Source organism: Haemaphysalis longicornis, unplaced genomic scaffold (assembly GCF_048455015.1).
Source record: "Haemaphysalis longicornis isolate Haplotype H1 unplaced genomic scaffold, Haemaphysalis longicornis Haplotype H1 scaffold_9, whole genome shotgun sequence".
Taxonomy (NCBI): domain Eukaryota; kingdom Metazoa; phylum Arthropoda; class Arachnida; order Ixodida; family Ixodidae; genus Haemaphysalis; species Haemaphysalis longicornis.
This window is the reverse complement of record NW_027526460.1, coordinates 3,794,597-3,813,416: the sequence shown is the minus strand read 5'-3', so window position 1 is coordinate 3,813,416 and position 18,820 is coordinate 3,794,597. Positions and strand designations below refer to the sequence as shown.

Here is an 18,820-nt window from a genome sequence, read left to right as displayed (position 1 = left end):
ATAATAATAATAATAATAATAATAATAATAATAATAATAATAATAATAATAATAATAATAATCATTGGTTCATGCATAGCTCCGGTTTTAGCAGACATTTATTTGGCAAAAGGGGATGTGAATGTGTGTGTGTGTGTGAGAGAGAGAGAGAGAGAGAGAGAGAGAGAGAGAGAGAGAGAGAGAGAGAGAGAGAGAGAGAGAGAGAGAGAGAGAGAGAGTCCACTTGTAACGATAACGTTTATAACAATTTATTTAATAATACTGCCAACCCTCGCTTGAGGGTCATAACAGGGAGGGAGTACAATAGTGAGTACAAACAGAAAACCAAAAAACAACAAAGGGCAATCACAAAGCAATGCACACAGGAAAACAGAATTGGGAGTAGTTCAACCATGACCAAAATAAGCATCAATTTCTCTGTCAAAAGTTTGCACATCGGTACTATTAACAACATGGTGGGTTAACAATTCCATTGTTCTACAGCATCCGGAAAAAATGACCACCGAAAGATGTCAGTGCGAGCGTTGAAAGGTTTAATGGGGGCATCATGATTCAATCTGGCGCTACGTTATCGGATATAACGATGGATCGGTTAATAAATTGGATATAACGATGAACAGCTATGGCACCGTCCGCTTCTGTATGCTTTCAAGGGAAAATAAACCGCTCATTACAATGTTCCCGTGCTGCTATATCGGATATAACGATTGAATCCGGTTACAGCAAGCACCGAAAATACGAGCTGCCGCCGCATCTCCACGCCAACCACGCCGAAACCATGTGCCGTAATGCGCCTCCCATCCGTCCACCCCTCAGAAAACGAGTCAACTGCGCCGCTTACGAGGAAGCGAGAGGGGGAGGGGAGCAGTTGTCCTTCCTAACACCCCTCCCGATGCCGCCGCTTTGGCCTCGTCCCCGTGCCTGCTGCTTTGAATTTGACTGGGTGCCTCATATAGCGTCACTAAATAAAGGCTTAGCTTATTTAGTGACGCTAGGTGCCTCTTAAACTACCTCCGTTTTTTCGCGGATCAAACGTCAGGGCCGATGTTTTGGAAGCGTCTGAGTGCCTCACTGAAAAGGCGATCGTTGCGCGGATACGTGCTGCGGACAGCGGTGGCAGTGACAACTCTGGCTACGCGGTTGCACAGCCCACTCGGGTAGCACCTTCGCAGGAGGCCCAACGCATGGTAGTCTCTCAAGGAATTCGTTACCACAAAGGACCCTTCACTCAGCTAGGTGAAGCCCCTATAAATGCTCTTCATGTTCAGCAAACAAAGCTGACCGAGTATGGCTTCTTTTCCACTAATAGGTAGCAGTACAATCTTGCTTGCCTGCAAATAAAATGATTTGGTCTCTGCTCCGTCTTTTTATTTAGCAACCCGCATATAACAATCATCGGTTATAACGATGGGATTTCCTTGGCACTTGGATATTGTTATAAGTGGACTAGACTGTATATATATATATATATAATATATATATATAATGATTTCCCGCAACTGCACCGTTTTAAATAGGAATGCATTTTCTCGGGTGTTCGGGTGTGTCAGTAAAACCAGAGTCCTTCAATACTTTAAAACTAACGGCACAGGCGACGGTGCACGTAGATTTTTTTAAGGCAGGCTTGAAGAGTAAGTAATTTCTTAGAGTGTGTTCATAAGAAAGCTTCATAATCAACGGTTGGTTATTGCCTTACACATATTAAATGGAGGCGACTTTTGAAGGCTAAAATTCGCGAAAATTTCGAAAAATTACAAAAAATTGGTGCCAATAAATTGCTAATTTGTTGACAAGAATAAATGGGGATAACTACCAACAGAATCTGCAAAAGATAAATGCCTAAATGTCTCCATATGTACTGTTTGAGTTGGGCTAATGCGCGCTGTTCTCAATCCGCATTTGGCTATGTTGTACGAGTGGCAGTTCGAGGAACGCACACAGAGAAATGTGCGCGTCGTGAGGTACAGGAAATAAAAAAGCAAGCCTTCACCTATTTAGAAGAAATACTATACTAGTGCGGTGGTATATTTTCCTCTCATAGCTGCCCGAGCTGTTGGCTAGACTTGGCGAAAACTAGTCGACAAGCCTATTGAGAAACCCTGCTAGCGGGTCTGGTTCAGGCTTTCCAGGAGGAAAGATTCTGGGCGCTCTTGTTATGCGTCACGTTATCGGAGATCCACAGTAGCCGATTTCTCGCGAACTTCCTTCAAACGCTGTTCGATTACAAATCAGCTGAACTCGTTTCGCCGCGACTGATTAGCGACGTTGGTGCCCCCGTTCTCAGACGCTGCTGTCCACCTTTTGTTCTGCTTCCTCTCCCCTAAAAGAAAGTCACAGACGGTCACTCCGAGGGGATTCTACTGTACAGGTGCAACTGTTCGCGTGTGGACATTACAATGATTCCTTAACGGCAATATTTCCTGCTGTACTCGCGAAGCTTGCAGCCGTAAGCGAAGTAAAAGCCGGGTGGTTAATTTACGCATGCCGAGGTTTCTTTACTGTGCGAAAAAATCTCTCTCACCCGGGCGTCTTTGTTTTTCGCTTCAACGATAAAAGCAACCAACGCTGCCGGGAATAGAAGACGCGATCACGTGCTCATCCGCAGAACTATAGCTATACCACTTATTATGACGTTCTTTTGGTTGCGAAGACGGAACAGCAACTACTGGCTCAGTATATCGCTTGCATGTTGGTGCGTGCACCTGAAGCATCGACTCCAGAACCTAGCACATTTTGTTCTCGGTAGAGTTAAGCGCAAAGGTACACGAAGAAAAGACGACCCGCTGAGGCACTCTTGTGTCTCATCTTTTCATCGTCCCTGTGTATTTTAGCGCGCAGCACTACCAAGCAATGGCGTACGGAGGATTCCGTTTCCAAGGGGGCCGGAACCCGAGAAAAAAGAAGGGGAAAAAGTAATAAACACAACGAAAAACAAAACAATAAAAATCAGTAAAAACTTCGGAATTCATTTGGGGTACCCTAGGCGACTGTGTAATAAATAATTCTCATCGCGATTTGGCTGACCGTCTGGGGAGCAGATGTCCAATTTGCGATAGGTTTGTTGGGTTGTCACTTGCGGACGAACCACAATTTTCAGTTGCCTTGATTATAAAATAAGCCAGGTCAGTGCTCTTGTTGTCGCATCCCCTCCCTCACCGCGAAGCTATAAATTCCGTAGAAGCGCCCCTCCCCACTTCCCGCGTACGCCAGTGCTACCAAACTGGAATACCAACCAGGTCAGTCCATTCCGCTACATGTTGTACATCGTCTCAAAAGAACGTTTTAACCCACTTACATATATCAACGACGTTTATATGTTGCAGTGTAACCGTCTTGGGAGCAATCTCTGAGCAAAAGTTGATGGAAAGAGTCCTTCATTGACATCTGCCAAGTTTGAAGGGATCCGCAGACTGCTTCGTCCTTAAGACAGAACGTTGGGCCGATAGGATGATTTTCACCTTCCACCACCGTCGGTCGCTGTTGAAGCTCCGTCGTTACGGCAATGGAGCTCTTATAAACTGGGATTGCGTGAAGAACCGTGATTAATGCCCATACAGCGCTTCGCGGGTGAATTAAAGGAGCGTTCTCCGCACGCTTTGCTTCAGCTTCTCCGAACCTTGCTTGTATATGTGTCCCTTCTCTAGCTCTGTTCGCCTTTTTCCTCTCGAGACCATCTTGTTATTCGAGGTATCCCAGTGATTTTCTTCTTTCTCGCGATACGATACATATAAATTGCCAAGAGTAAAAATTGCCAAAGCACATGCATACGTGGGAATCGACGTGAAGCCAAGATTTAGTAGTGTTTGCATCGTCATTAATGTCAGTGTTCTGAAGTGCAAAATGCACAGTTCTCGACGCTCGTCGTCTTTTATTGCCGCCAAGCGTAGTTGCCCCCACTCACGTCTTTTAGCCACCTTGCATTCGCGGTCTGCGCCACGTTTCGCTGCTAGAGTGCTGTTATTCGGGACACTAATTTCGGGCCTGGTTGTCTTGGACGCTGCGGAAACGTTTCTAAGCAATTTTGCTGGCGCGTGTTCACGTGCTCTTCGGAAGCACCGGTGGCAGCGGCATGGTGATGATGGATTGTGGCCAAGATCCCTTTGTAACGGGTGGGCACCTGAGCATTCGAGCCGGGTAAAAAAAAGCAAAAGGCTCAATGCTTGACGTCACTGCACTGTCGCCACCGACGAAAAGACTTGTGTTTAGGGTTCACTGCATGTGTATGCACGTTCACTGCAGTCCGCTCGTGAGCCCACTTCAACGTCGCCACAGCCGAACTGAGTCGAACCGATCGCTGCCATGGCTGCAGTCGCACTTTTGTCGTGAGTCTGCGGCTCTGTTGCTGTCATCATCGAACCCGTATAGTGCTTGCGTAGAGTGGTGTTCACTCTGTCGGGCGGAAGCAGCTTATTTCTGTGCAGCACTAGGTGCTCGATGCTTTCTCGATGCTCGCCGCATTCCCCGACCTTTGCGGCTTGCACTTGCAGTACGTTGCCGTAACGCCGCCGGCAGGCAGCACAGCATCGCGCGCAATACCCCCGTACGGACCTCGAAGAGGAGCGCGCTGCAGCTGCTGTTGTCGTAGGCATACATCCGGCCTATTTCTTGCCCGTAACGGCGATATAGTTCAGTTTGATGCATTGCGGCCAGCCAGAGGGTGTTCCCCTCTTCTTTCACTCTGGAGCGCCCGTTCTCGGTGATCTTGCACTCCGATGCCGCCTCTAGTGTGCTGGTGGTGAAGCCGAACTTTCGAGGGAGGTGGTAGTGGTGGTTGCACCCGTGAGCAACGCGACCTTGCTGGTATCCTCGCGAGTCTCAAACGTCGACCATCCCAGGTCCACCCGACCATGGAAGCGCAAGGCAAGACCACCCACCTCTCGCTGACCACGCTCGAGTCAGCCCCGTGTCGGCGCCGCAACGACACACACACTACGGCATGGACGAAAAGTGAGACATGGAACCGATCTTGTGGTTTTGTAATAAACACAGGATGCTCCTTTTTGAGCGAGGAGGAACCGCCGAGCATGAGCAGCGCCATGGCATGGAGGACAGCTTTTAGTTCGTTCCTCCATGGAACAGCAGCCAGCAGCAGCGCCTCCAAAGGCCGCGAGAGAGGCTTCCAAGTGCGACGAGGCTTGTGACGGTGGCCGTTGCGACCTCCCCTGAGGAAGCGAGCCGAGCAGCTGCATGCACAGGCCTTGTGTAATGCCTCCGGGCCCTTAAGGCTTCAATAAATGAAATGAAATGAGAAGAGGCGCCCGTCGCACGATGCAAGCTCGTGTTGCGTTTAGCGGAAAGTAAAGACGCTCGATAGATCCATGATTAAATTCTAACTGCGCAACAGGACGAGGACAAGAGAGAGCATAAATGATTTATTGAAAAGCCGCACATGTATGCGTGTTGACAAGGCGCTTCACGTGGCACTGCACGTAAGTTAACAGAAAGCACTGCACTCGTGATAAAGGAGGAGGTGGAGGACGCTATTGTCTGTAAAATGTCTGGTTATCAGGGGGGTTGTCTTTTCAGCTGCATGCGCTACTTAGATAGGAGAACTCCTTTTGGGTAAGCACGATCGACGGCTGCTTCACGCATGCGTCGCCTAGCCTTTTAATGTGGAAGACTTCTATTGATTCCCTTTTTAACTGCCTCCTGTCGTCTGCTAAAAAGCATCGGCAAACACTGGTTGGCTCGCACCTCCACGACCGTCCCGGCATTCCGGGCAGTGTTTTGACAACAGGGACGGCGAGTCGCTACCCAGGGGACAGCCGGAGCCTTTTGTTCACACAGCGTCCACTTTGTCCGACATACTTCTTCCCGCACGTGCGAGGCAACACATAAACAACTGCTACTCTACATGTACGTATTGCGAGACGTGTTTTACTATGCATCTGTAGCGGTCATCAGCACCATTGCCCCCTATAGTGGACCGGACCTGGCCACACATCTTATATAACTTATTTGATGCAGTAAAAATCGTCCTCATCCAGTATCGCGCTCCAGCGTTTTTCTGAGAAGCAGTATATGTCTCACCCCCCCCTTACCCCGGTTTTCATTCCGGTGAAGCCGATTTACTCGGCACCGCTCCGGGGCTTTTCCTCGCCGCCGCTGACCCTCTTTCACAACGGTTATCACAAGCGCTGTTATCAGATGATTGCGGAGAATCAACAGCAGCGCGAATGGGTGTAAAAACGCCCGAAAGCTGCCGCCACCGAGATTGCATAGCCGCGGCCTTTGCCGCCTCAAATTCCACCTCGCCCACTAGCTGCGGGTCCCTGCAGTTTGAAAGCAACTTGCCCCGTAGGAACGCCGGCGTGAGCACATCATTCTTCTTTAGCTTGAAAGCCATTCCGAGCGACATTGCCGCATCAGCGGCCCTCGTTGACCAGCTGGTCGTAGTCCTTCGGGCGGAAGAATAATAACAGATCTTAGTCTGGCCGCATATAAAGTCTTAATCTCTTCCTTCGCCGGTGTATTTCACGCTAATTAGGCGCCCATACCCGGTTTCCGGTCTAGGCGTGCGCGGGTTGGGGTCATGCAAGGCGTAAAGAGCCCCTGATATGGACTTCAAAGTGGTTTTGTTTGTGTCAGAAATCTACTGTCTAGTTATTGTAGAGGCAAGTCCAAGAATATTAAGCATATTCGCTCACGCTGACAAAAGTTACCACACCGACGAGACATAACTATTTGTTAGCTCGGCAGCTTGCGATGATGTAGAAGCCGGACCTCGTCCGAGGCGAAGCACTCATTTCATGGTTGGCCGACAGAATTCGCTTCTATGTCCGCGATTTTTGACGGCGGCGGTTCTACCCGCGTTTGTTTGCAGCGCCATCGTTACCATGGTTACTTCAGCAAGTGGGTAGCACATGGGACGACGCTTTTTTTTTTTTTTTTCGCTATCTTCCCAGTTCTTCGGACTTTGAGGTACTGCGTATACCGTGATTGCGGGAGTCGACTTTGCATGCGCTTCCGAGCTAGCTTCTCAGTCTTTACGGATTTTGAGCAGGAGGTACTGCATATAGCGTGATTTCGGGAGTCGAATTTGCATGCGCGAGAGCTCCGTGAAGGGTAACTTACTTTTACGGTCGCTACATAGCTCCCTGCGCCGACGAAGTGTACAGTCGCGTCTTGATTAGATTACAGCAAATGCGCTCGGCGCTTCATACAAGTAAGCAGCATCTTGTGCCCCGCGCGGGGTACGAGACATGTCAAATAATCTAGTTATCTTAGACGAAGTTGTTTATTACGTTATTCATGCTAAATGATGCTCATGAGTAGGAAAAATGACACTTTCTTTTTTCAGATGGGCGAGCAAAATCTCCTCCCCTATACTCGTAGCCTCCCACGCTTCAAATGGTTCAGATGCGTTTATGAACTCGCAAAGCTGCCTTACCCTTTGTTGGGCAAGATAATGTAGGTAACCGGGTAACTATTAATCTCACTCATTTTATGTAGAAATATTTAGCGGAGGCGCGAATTGTGGTTAATGCGTTACTTTGAGCTAATTGTTCCCACTAGATGGCTGGAATGGACGTGGATGGATGGATGGAATAAACTTTATTTAAGACGAGTTTAGGTGCTGATGTTAGGGGCACCTGCCCTGTGGGGGGTCTTCTTTAGTCCGGAAAACCCAGGTCCTCACTGGCTGCTCTTGCTCTTCGTACCAGGTCTCGCTGGTCGGAGAGGTCTGAGCTGGTCAACCGGGCCGCCCACTGCTCGTAGGTGGGCTTGGGGTTTGGGTAGAGGCTAGGGGTTTGTGAGCACTCCCATACCATATGGTATAGTGTGCTGGGCTGGGTGCAGAATTTGCAGGTTCCGGGATAGAGGGATTGCGTGTAGAATGGTGCCATGCGGGTATGAGTTTGTAATTGGCGCAGAGTGGTGGCTTCGGTGCGGGTCAGTTCGGGATGAGGTGCAGGGAATCTTCTGCGCTCGTGGCGGTAGTGAGCCAACATGTCTGTTTAGTTTAACAGCGGCTCAGGTATTGGAGCGTTGCCCTCTTGAGAAATGGCCTGGAGTGTATGTGCGTGGGCCGCGGCGTGCGCCGCTTCATTTCCCTCGAGGGACTCGTGTCCGGGAGTCCAGACAAGTTGGATTTGCGGTAGCGTCTTCGCAGAGCGTAGGATGTTAAGCGCGGAGGGACATATTCGGCCAATAGTGTAATTTCTGCATGCTGCTTGGGAATCTGTAATTATCGTGAGGAATTCCTCTTCATCCTAGCGGGGGGCAGTAGTTGCGGCAAATGCGATGGCTAGTTCTTCAGCAGTTTATATGCTTGTAGTGCCAATCGTTGCTGCTGTTAGTTCTGTTCCATGGGGGTCAATTACACTGATTGCATGAGCGGGTTTGTGCGGGTACGGGGAGGCGTCGCAATACCGGGTGTCAGGTTGCCCAGCATACTTATTTTGGAGGGCTCTGACGAGGGCGGCGCGTCGTGCTTGGTTGTAGATGGGATTCATGTTGTGTGGTATTGGAGCGACTCTCATGGTTTTCCGGATGTTGAGAGGGATGCGCTGTGTTTGGTCCTGTATTGGCGGGACCATGTATCCCAAGTGGGCGAGGGTAGTGCGTCCAGTTTTGGTGAGTTTGAGGCGTGATCACAGCTGGGCCACATTGTGGGTTTCTTGTAATTCTTCCCATGTGTTGGGAAGCCCAAGTTGGAGTAATTTGCGTGTGGCCGTTTTCGGGGGTAGACCCAGTGCAGTTTTGTAGGCTTGCCTAATCATAATGTTTATCTTCTCTTTTTCAGCATTTTTTAGGGCTAGGTATGGCGCACCATAAGTCATACGACTAATCAGGATAGCTTGGTTTATGCGCGTGGTGTCGGCTTCTTTGAGGCCGTATCGGCGATGAGAGACCCGCCGAATGATGCTGACCAACTGATTCAGAGTTTGTTGTAGATGAAGAATGGTGTGAGAGCCGTAGCCGTCCTTCGGGATGTTGAGGCCTAGAATTTGGAGGTGAGATACTTTAGGCACAGGTTGGCCATTTATGTGCAGGTCAGGATCCGGGATTGCTTGTTCCTGGTTTTTGCTAGTTCTTTTACACAGCGTGAGAGTTAGGATTTTTCAGGGGCGCATTAGTCATGTTTTTTTTTATGTCTCGTGCCCCGCACGGGGCATGAGACAGAGCCTCCTCGCGGTGGCTCCTGCCCGCCCCGCAGAAGTGACGTCATGTTATATTAACCACGTGACTTCCTGTGACGCCACTAAACATACGTCATTATTTGATGTCGTTTTCTTTTTGCACAAACGAGGTCCGAGGACGGCTGCCATGGCGTTGGGCTGATGGCGTGTGTGCCAATCGTTTAATGTGGTATTCCAGCCGCGGTTCCAACCGCAAGCCTGACACATCGTTACGTCCTTATTGCCTTGCTCAGCGGCTGCCTCGCGGCGCTTTTTCTTGTTGGGAGGATTGCTTGTAATTATTTAGATAGGGTATTTTTCATGTTGCACGCCTTGGTGAGCCTACCACATTTTTTTGCACGCTGCTTCCTTCTGCTTTTTCCATGCTCCTAGAACTGTTTTGTTGGTGTTAAATATGCGGCTAGCTTCATATTGTCTTACAGTTCACGTGCCATCGGCTTTACGCTCCTGCATTCGTTGTCTACTTGTGCCGATCGCTACTTGCATGCCAAGCCTTGTGTTTTGATTCTGGTGGATCAATGGTAACACTTGCGGATCAGTATTTTCCAGCTCGTCGCGCCGTGGCTATCGAGGTAGCTGACTTTTATGACGTGATAACGCGAGGGACGCAGTGTCAGCAGCGTCAATGTGTGCACGAATAAAGTATCGCTAAGTAGCGCAGGGCAACTTCGAACGCAATCCCTCCTATCATGTAGCTTGTTCTGCCATTTTTCTCGCGGGGCAGTGCAAGAAGTCTGTCTACCCCAAGGAAAAGATCCGTGCACGCTGCGTGCAGGGAGCGCAGGTACACTTTCGTGGGTGGCCTGGTGAATGGGTACTCCAGCATAGGTACTCAAGCTGTCCCTTAAACCTGCGGCTCACTGGCTGGTTTCACGTGAAAGAAGGCTCAAGCTCCAAATGCGCACGTTTGGGAGAAGTCAAGCCGATAAGATCGCTGCTTGTGCCAAGCTTGACACTTTTGTTAAATAGTGCTTTCAAGTTTGGTGTGCATAAGGTAAACAAGTGACACTTATTGTTCATCTATGTTTTTCAAATTTGTTGCTTCGAATACTATTATGCTTTCATGATAGGCAAGACTTCAAATGAGCTGCGAGTTCTAAGCAATCTGTAGGCAGCCATTGTTGAATTCGCAGAAAACATCGTTTTGTCTACCTTGAAATTTTCTATATAGGGTACGTGGAACTGGCAGTTAGCAAGTTTAATGAAAGGTTGTTATCTGCTCAAACATAGTAAAGACGTAGTAAAGGATAGATAGGATAGCCCTCCCCCTCACTAGTTGATCATCTGGCAGTGCCTCATAATTTTGTTCACAATTACCGCATGTCTTTTATTTCCCTGACCTTTTCCCCATCGCCTTCTGCCTTTTTCAACCGTGTAGTCAAAACTTCATCCTGCATCTGTTTTGGTTATGCATTTTGATAGGCTAGTTACTCGTTTACTTTTGTATTTGGCTCGGAAGTCAACATAACCAACCACAATACTTTCATGCCCAATCAGTGGGATGGGCCAGTGACGGCGAGAGCTTCTCTCGAAGGCTTACAGTGGATTCACGAATTCTGATTGGGTGCGATATCAATATACCCATCCGGACCGCCCTGTGGAATTCATATCGACATGAATACTTGTGTTCCCAGCTGGTAAGGAGTGCTTAGTTGTCTGCACTCCGAGTGTTTATGGGGCTGGGGGTGGGGGTGATCAGTGAAAGTTTCCAATTGCGAAGCGATATTTCATGTTCTATTGCTTTTTAACTCTTCGCTGTGTAAAAAACTGCTTCGACTAATTGCTTAAGTAAATACGCTTAGCCGTAAGGGCCATAATAGTGCCCCATATTTCGTTCGCAACGTCGCATATCCCTGGAGAGCCCAACTGTTAGAAAGCACATTCTCGGGTGGTGTATAGAGATACCTTGTGTTATGTGACCCTTACCTTATAAAAAAAATCAGGGATTGAAACTATTTTTAAGTTAACAAGCCTAAGAAACAGTTTATTTAGCATTTATTTAGCGACCACTGTTTAGTGGCCCAGTAGGCAGGCTGTTGAAGAGGCCGCAAAGAAAAAATACACGGTTCGTTCATTAAAAAAAAACTTCACAGCCCGAATAGACCCCCTGTTACCTCTCTCACCGTGCGTACCACCTCCCAAGCGGCGGCGGAGGAGGCTGCAATAGCACTTGCGTTAACGACCCGGCCTACTCCAACAATTGAAATCACAGATTCGAAAACGGCCATTCAAAATTTCGCCCGTGGGTCAATTTCCCTCGTGGCATCCAAAATCCTCTTCAAAAATCTCCCGACCTCTCCGGTCGAACTCATTTGGACCCCGGCGCACGCTGGTCTTGGAGGGAACGAGGCGGTCCACAATGTGGCACGAGGGCTCACTATCCGTGCCGGGGCTAGCCTCGCCCCCTACCACGGTGCCCGATCCGCGAGGGTCCGACTTATCACCTATCACGACATCGTCGAGCATTACCGCCTCACCCGCCGCCATTACCCTCCAGTCAGATAACCAACTAGCCCAACTTTCTGCCTTAACTGTCCTCCGCAAGCGAGCATTTTGGGTCTGGGTTGGTGTGTTGCAACGACATGCTTATGACTGGGCAGTGAAAGGGACACCCACGCGTGTGTCTGCTAGTATAAAGGTCGAGGCCTTCGAGGTGTTAAGTCGCTATGGGACGGACGCATATTGTTCGCGTGGAGGAGGAAAAGCGGAAGCTGATGAAGCGTCAGCCCGAACGCAAGCGTGAAATGGGCGCGAAAGCAACGAAAATCCGCTGCCACCGCCGTTGCCGCCTCAAGTTCCAGCTGGTCGAGTAGCTGCGAATCCTTCCCGGATGAACAGCAACTGGCCCGCCTGGAACGCCGACATGGGCCAATATCCCTTGTTCAGCTCGGAAGGCTTTCATCAGTGCGACATGTTTGACAGTGTCTTTCACTTTTAAGCACCCGCTCATGACCGGTTGCCAGATTATGCGTGCACGGGTTGGGATTGGAGGAAGGGGGGAGGGTACGCGCAGCTATGTGTTTCATGCCCTTACTACGACATGTTTGTTGTGTTGGCGAGAGGTCTAAACGTGATCGTCAAACAGCCCGATGCCACCGGTACGGTGTACTCAGTGGTATATTGGATTGGGTTGGCGTATTACACAAACAACAAGATGCCTACGACGCGGGAGGAAAAGAGCCAGCTCTATTTTTGTCCGCTAGGATGAAGCTCGGGTCTTTTCCAAATTTCATTCAGGTAATTGGCTAAGAAGTATGCTCAGTCATAGATTACAAACAAACGTGTTTTGTATCGTGCGCTCCGTGGTGGGCGTGGAGCTTCGCAGGTCATCCGTTTTCACAGAGTGGAAGGGCACTATTTTTTTAGTCCATGCGACAGTTTGTGCACGTACGGTATCACTGCAGTTTCTTCTCTCTCTCACCAGACTTGTCACGTGAACATGGTTTCGCTGTCTTTACAACAGGGCCAGTTTTGTGCACGCCACTTCAATTGCATGTTCTGGATATCCGGATGCCGTTAACCTGTTTACCTGCTGGTTAAAGCTGTCTTGGACGCCAGGGGTGCACCACTGGAACAACGAATATCGGATCACAGAGCAGGCTATTGAAGCCAAGTACTGCTTTCTCTGCCCCTGGATGATACTGCCCACAGATGTGTCCATCTCTGAACGTGAGCTTGAGGTCGTGAAACTGCATTTCACTGCCACTCATTAGTTCAACGGTAAACCTACGCCCTAAGCCGAGTTCGCGGAACACCTTCAACGCACCCTCCACTCTACCCTCATAGACACTTCTGTCTGGAAACCCCAGGTAATCATAGACGTACTTATAGACCCTTCCGGCTACCCCTTCCAGTCTGTCTCGTAGCTTTCACTCTACCCGGCTCAGAAATATATCGCACAAAACAGGCGCAACACAAGACCCTACACGGATGCCGGTTTTTTGCGCGTAAAGCTCTTCCCCCCCATGTCGACTTCGAATAAAAGGACAGAAACTCGAGGAACGATTCAAGCGACATTGCTCTCGAACTGCTAAACTTTTTCTCATCATTGTGTTCGGTGATAATATGTAAAGGAATAGAATAAGTCCTCTACATCGACACTTGCTCCAGCACAGTCACCAGGGTTCTCGTCCGGTAGAAAATGCACCACAGTCTGCGAACCATGCAGATATCACGAAGGGGTCGTCAAGACGCAAGTCTGAATGTTGCCTTCGCAGAAACAGGAATCCACCCGCTCCCAGGCACCCTTTTCCGAAACCATCGCCCGGAACGGTATTGTCGGCTTGTGGGCCTTCGTCGCGTAAAAAATATCGAGATTTATTCCTTTGGCTTTTTTATAGTACTGGCAATATGCGCAAGACTTAATTCATTCACTAATTACAGAGCTCGCTGCTTGACTTTCTCAGGCTTGCTGGTGACGGGCCTGAAGGTATTTTTAAGCACCGCTTTTGCGTTATCCTCAAACATTGTTTCCACCATGACGACAAAGAGGCCTTCTTTATCTGAGGCCAGTAACGTTAGTCCATTGGCTGAAAGGTGCTTCACTACAGGGCGGAGACTTTCGGTGCGTCGCGAGCCTTTCCCCGCTCTGGCAACCACACCCACACATTAGGGCGAACAGCCCGGGCGTAGGTCCTCGGGAACTTGCCCTGATATCGCCCTTGCGAAGGCCAGCTTCCCTTCCTGAGAACCCGGAGGTGCTGCTCTGGTAGCTGCCAGAGCTGCACCTCCCCAGGATGAAACGTCCACTTTTTGGGCAGGTGCTGCCGGAGTGTGGCCCAAAGAAACTCTGTGCACTGGTCACGTGTTAGGCACCACTCTTTGAACCGACGGTGCACATCACCCCATATAGCACTGGCGTGAGCCGGCCGCCCGTAGGCAGTCTTTGGAGAGCCGCGCATGCCGCATCCGTGTAGATGCTGTTTGATGGACATTTCATGACATAAGCGGACCGAAAATCACCAAACTTTTTCCGAAAATGATAAGCAAACATTTTCCGGACCATAGCGTCCTTGTCCTTCCCCCTTTCAATCAGGAGTTCAGTGCTTTCTGTTAACTTACTTGCAGTACCACGGGAAGCACCTTGTCAACACGTATATATTGTAACACGAAGGATTCGCCCATTCAGAGTACATCTGCGAAGGAGGCACTATGCCCCGTGTGGGTATGCACGATATGCGGCCATGTGCAATAATGGTATGTAGCGAATGGGGACTGTGAAGACAACGAGGATACATCACCGGCCTCGCTGAGAACGCGTCACGATCTCGGAGTGCATTGAACTGTAACCGAATGTCGTCGTCCATAGATTTTTTTTAAAGAATTAACCCCAGGATTTCCAGAGCCATTGCCCCCGCACGGGGCACCTTGAGCAATCTTGGTGACGGTACTGGCGATACCGCGGACCCCGAGCCCCCAAACATACGCTGGATCCAACCGTGGCAATGTGTTTATAGGTGGAGGGTTAGAAGCCGTGAACGGTGGCCGTCGGAGCCCAGGTCAAGCTCCGGCGGATGGGCTCCCTGTCTGTTCACCAGGCAGGGAGCTCCGGGACCTCTTTGGCTACCAGGGTAAGGTCAAAGGAGAAAGTACCCCCGTCTCCCTGCTTTCCAATGTGTCATATGGCATTTTCCAAACCCCCCCCCAAACGTGATCGGCCCCCGAAAAGGGGCCGCACCGAAGTTTCGTACCCACCTCTTTCAACAACTGTCTTGTCAACAACCGCGAATAACTATGCTCGTTTTCTTGTGATTGAGTCTGCTGACTCAGCACGACCTGTCGCTTCCATGTCCGTATTCTTGATCTCTAAATTTCTGCAAAGCACCATAGGTGGCAAATATCAAGCTAAAAAGCTCAGGACCGGAGAAATCCTGGTAGAAGTCAATGCTGAACAACAAGCCCGCACTCTTCTTGCACAAACCCGCATCCATGATCTGGACATCAGGGTCACGCCCCACAGGAGCCTAAACAGCTCCCAGGGTGTGATTTCTGAGACAGATCTCTTGACGGAAACAGATGCCGACCTTCTCGAAGGTTTAAAGGACCAGGGCGTCACAGCTGTGCGCCGCATCACGATGCGCAGGGACGATAAGATAATCCCCACCAGACACATTATCCTGACCTTCGACCGTTCGACACTTCCGCAATATATAAATGCAGGCTACATCCGATGCTCTATTCGTCCTTACATACCGAACCCGCGCCGCTGCTTTAAGTGCCAGCGGTTCGGGCACAGCACAACCTCTTGCCGCGGCAAAACAACCTGTGCGAAATGTGCAGCGCAGGACCACCCCACTGACAACTGCAATTCTGACAACCTCACATGTGCAAACTGCAGGGGCCCTCATGCGGCCTACTCCAGGAAGTGTGAGAAATTCCAAGTGGAAAAGAAAATAATCCATCTAAAAGTGACAGAAAACATCACCTTCCCAGAGGCGCGGAAGAGGTTCGCCTCTTTCCCCCTGGGGAGGTACGCAGACGCGGCTCGCCGGGGGGCGGAGCGGCGTCTGGTTTCGGCTGGGACCCAGTACCGCGAGTCGGACTTGGTCCCGCCCCCGCCCCCCCCAGGGTTGCCTCAGGCAGCCCAGCCCGCCTCCACACCACTCGCTGAGACAGCAGCGGTTGTGGTGGCAACCTCTTCCGTCGGGACCGGTACCGCTCCCGTCCGTGCCTCCCCATCGTCCAGTGCGGTGGAGGGTGCCATGGACACCACGGGCCCCGGACCGGCTCCCACCGCACCGCCCGTGCCACTTCTGGTGCCCCCGACACCAGCGGCGGTGGCGGGTCAAACGAAGGGCCCCCGAAGGGGGGCCAAGTCCGGGGGGCCCGGTTCGACGGGCACACCCAGGACATCGGACGACGAGATGGACGTAGTGCCGTTCTTGCCTGCAACGCAGCGCAAGGAGCGGCCTCCGTCGTCCAAGCCTACAGATAGGCCGCCCAAAAAGCCCAATCCAAGAGTCACAGCCCCGAAAGACGACACAGAAACATACACACTCCAGTTGCTCTCACACCAAATAATGGGAAGAGAAAATATTGTTCAATGGAACTGCAGAGGCCTTATGAATAATCTTGACGACGTGTATGAGATTCTGCATACCAATCAGCCAAGTGTAATGTGTGTTCAGGAAACACATTTGAATTCTAAACACACAAATTTCTTGAATAGTTACCTGGTATACAGGAAAGACAGGGATGGCTGCACACAGAGGAAGAAGACGCGTTCGGCCGGCTGCGCTTGTTTCTCCTTGCAGTTCATTTTAAATAAGTTTCAACGTTTTGCGTGTCGAATTCGGTACGTCACATCAGTCAAGGACATGTTTCCTGCGGCGGGCGCAGCCCCGCCAGGGCTGCCGCCGGGCTCGCCTCCTAGTATGCTGCCAAGTGCTACGTCTGGATGTCACCTCTCTGGCCCCGTTCCGGAGGCTGCTACCGGTCACCTGGAGATGAACCCCTCTCATCAGGCAACCTCCGAAACGGCTTCTGAACACGCTCCTAACGTCTCTGAAGACGCCCCTAGCGCCTCCTCATTGGAATCGTCGCCGATACCAGCTGGTCAGGCAAGTCCCCTCTCATCTCCTTGCCCTTCTGATCAACCGCTGCCGGACGATGAGGATGCCTTCTCAGACATGACAGATGCAACCTCTGCCACAATTATTTATGCTCAAGAAAACTCGAGGAGTACGGACGAGCAAGAAAATTTCCAGACCGTGATGCCTCCTAAACGGCGACGTGGCTCTAAGAGACAGCATTTGACTCTCAGCTGCCAGCCTATCATTAAATTTCCGAAGCACGGGCGTATAGTAATTCTCAAACCCACAAAGGCGGAGAGCGTCATTACCCGTTTCAACCCGCTCGCTCTGAAAAGTGGCCTCGAGTCTATGGCACCAGATGGAGTCCTTCAAGTAAGGCCAAACTATCGGCTCAACCTTCTAGCAGTGGACACGCGAAACGCTGACGCTACTGCCCGTCTCCTGAAAATAAAAACCATTCAGGGCATCCCTATTCAGGCGTATGAGCCTCGCTCGAGTGAGTGCGGAGCAGGAGTAATCAGAGATGTTCCAGTTGATCTGTCGGAGCCTGAAATCCTCGTAGCTCTGCGTCAGAAAACCCCTGTCAAATCTGTGCGTCGTCTAGGCAAGTTATCCAAGAGCGTGCGGATTGTATTTGCCACTGAAATAGCGCCTGAACACGTTTTCCTAGGCTACACGCGCTACCGCGTATATCCTTATGTTGAGACGCCCAGGCAATGCACTAAGTGCCAGCGTTTTGGCCACGTGGCAACCATGTGTAGACTTCCGAGCCGCTGTGCTCGGTGCAGTGGCAGTCACGAAAGTTCTGCGTGTGACGCTGATAATCTTCGGTGCCCCAACTGTGGGAACAGTCACGAGTCGACGTTTGCCCGCTGTCCGGTCCTTCGGAAAGAGAAGGCCATACACAAGCTTAAGGGGGACAAAAACATTGACTACAAGTCAGCGAAGGCGACCCTGCATGATCAGCGGGGGAAGGGTGCTGCCTGGAAAAAGTCCTCTTCAGGAACCCAGAAGGCCGCCAAAAGGCAACCGCCAGCCTCCAACACTTCAGATGCAAGCTTCGGCGATGACTTCCCGCCCCTGCCTGCTTGCGGAGCCGTGAAACCTGCGGCGCCCACTACAGCGACACCCATGCCGTCATCCCAGTCGGCACCCATGGAGACGTCGGAGTCGCTTCCTCCACCTGCAGCCGCGTCCTCAAGCGAGACCGCGCCTGCAGCTGCGTCGTCGATTGTGACAGCGACAGCGGAGTCTTCCGGACAGCAGGCAAACCAGAAGAGGCCCAGGCGCCGTGTCCACCAAAACTCTGGCAACATTTTTACGCTCATCGTTTCAGTTGTGGAGGCCATTCGAGTTTTCCTGGCTCCGCTTTCATCTCCGGTGGCCAAGGGCATAGGCACAATCATTGACCTTGTATTGCCTCTCCTCACGCAATGGCGATAGGAGCTGTGACCCCAAAAACTCTGGAAATACGGAACAAGGCCACTGTATTTCAATGGAACGCATGCGGTCTTCGGAGCCGCCTTCCGGACTTCCGACGGTTCATACAGCAACACCGCTTTCCAATTATCGCAATATCAGAGACGCGGTTACGCGCAAACATTCGGCTCTCTGGCTACACTGTTTTGCAGTCTAGAACAGGTGAGGCTCTTTCAAGAGTTCTGCTCGCGATCAGGAATGACCTGACGTACATGGAGCATACCTTGCCTCCAGACGACACAAACGAGTACGTCACAGCGACTATTAAAAGTTCTGCGCAGCAGTTTACCCTTATAGCGGCATACATTCCACCTGATGCTGCATTTAACGTGGATAGGCTGCAGCACATTGTACGCACGACACCGGCACCGCACGTGCTAACTGGAGATTTTAACGCGCACCATCCCTCCTGGGGCAGCATTAAGAACACAATTAGAGGCAGGCGCCTTTTCGATGCGGCTTGCCGTAACGGCTTGGCTGTCATTAATACCGGCGAACCCACGTTCAGCCGAGGCGCAGTATCGAGCCCACTAGATGTCACCATGGTCTCCCTCGGACTATCACGTAGGGCCCAGTGGTACGTCGACATCGAGTCACATGGGAGCGATCACCTGCCTACATATATCTTGCTGGATGGTCTCTGTGGAGGGCCCTTCAATCGAGAAA

General features: G+C 50.7%; 1 protein-coding gene across 1 annotated transcript; it reads left to right on the top strand.

Annotated features, from left to right (window-relative positions):
• Positions 1-16,371: 16,371 nt before the first annotated feature.
• LOC144152467 (uncharacterized) lies at positions 16,372-18,118 on the top strand. The gene has a single exon (XM_077683738.1). It carries the CDS (start codon positions 16,460-16,462, stop codon positions 18,116-18,118), a length of 1,659 nt encoding a protein of 552 aa, XP_077539864.1. The 5' UTR covers positions 16,372-16,459.
• The last annotated feature ends 702 nt before the right edge of the window (positions 18,119-18,820 follow it).

Bases quoted from the DNA above. Each gene is read 5' to 3' on its own strand.
- LOC144152467 (XM_077683738.1), top strand. From the start codon at position 16,460: ATGTTTCCTGCGGCGGGCGCAGCCCCGCCAGGGCTGCCGCCGGGCTCG.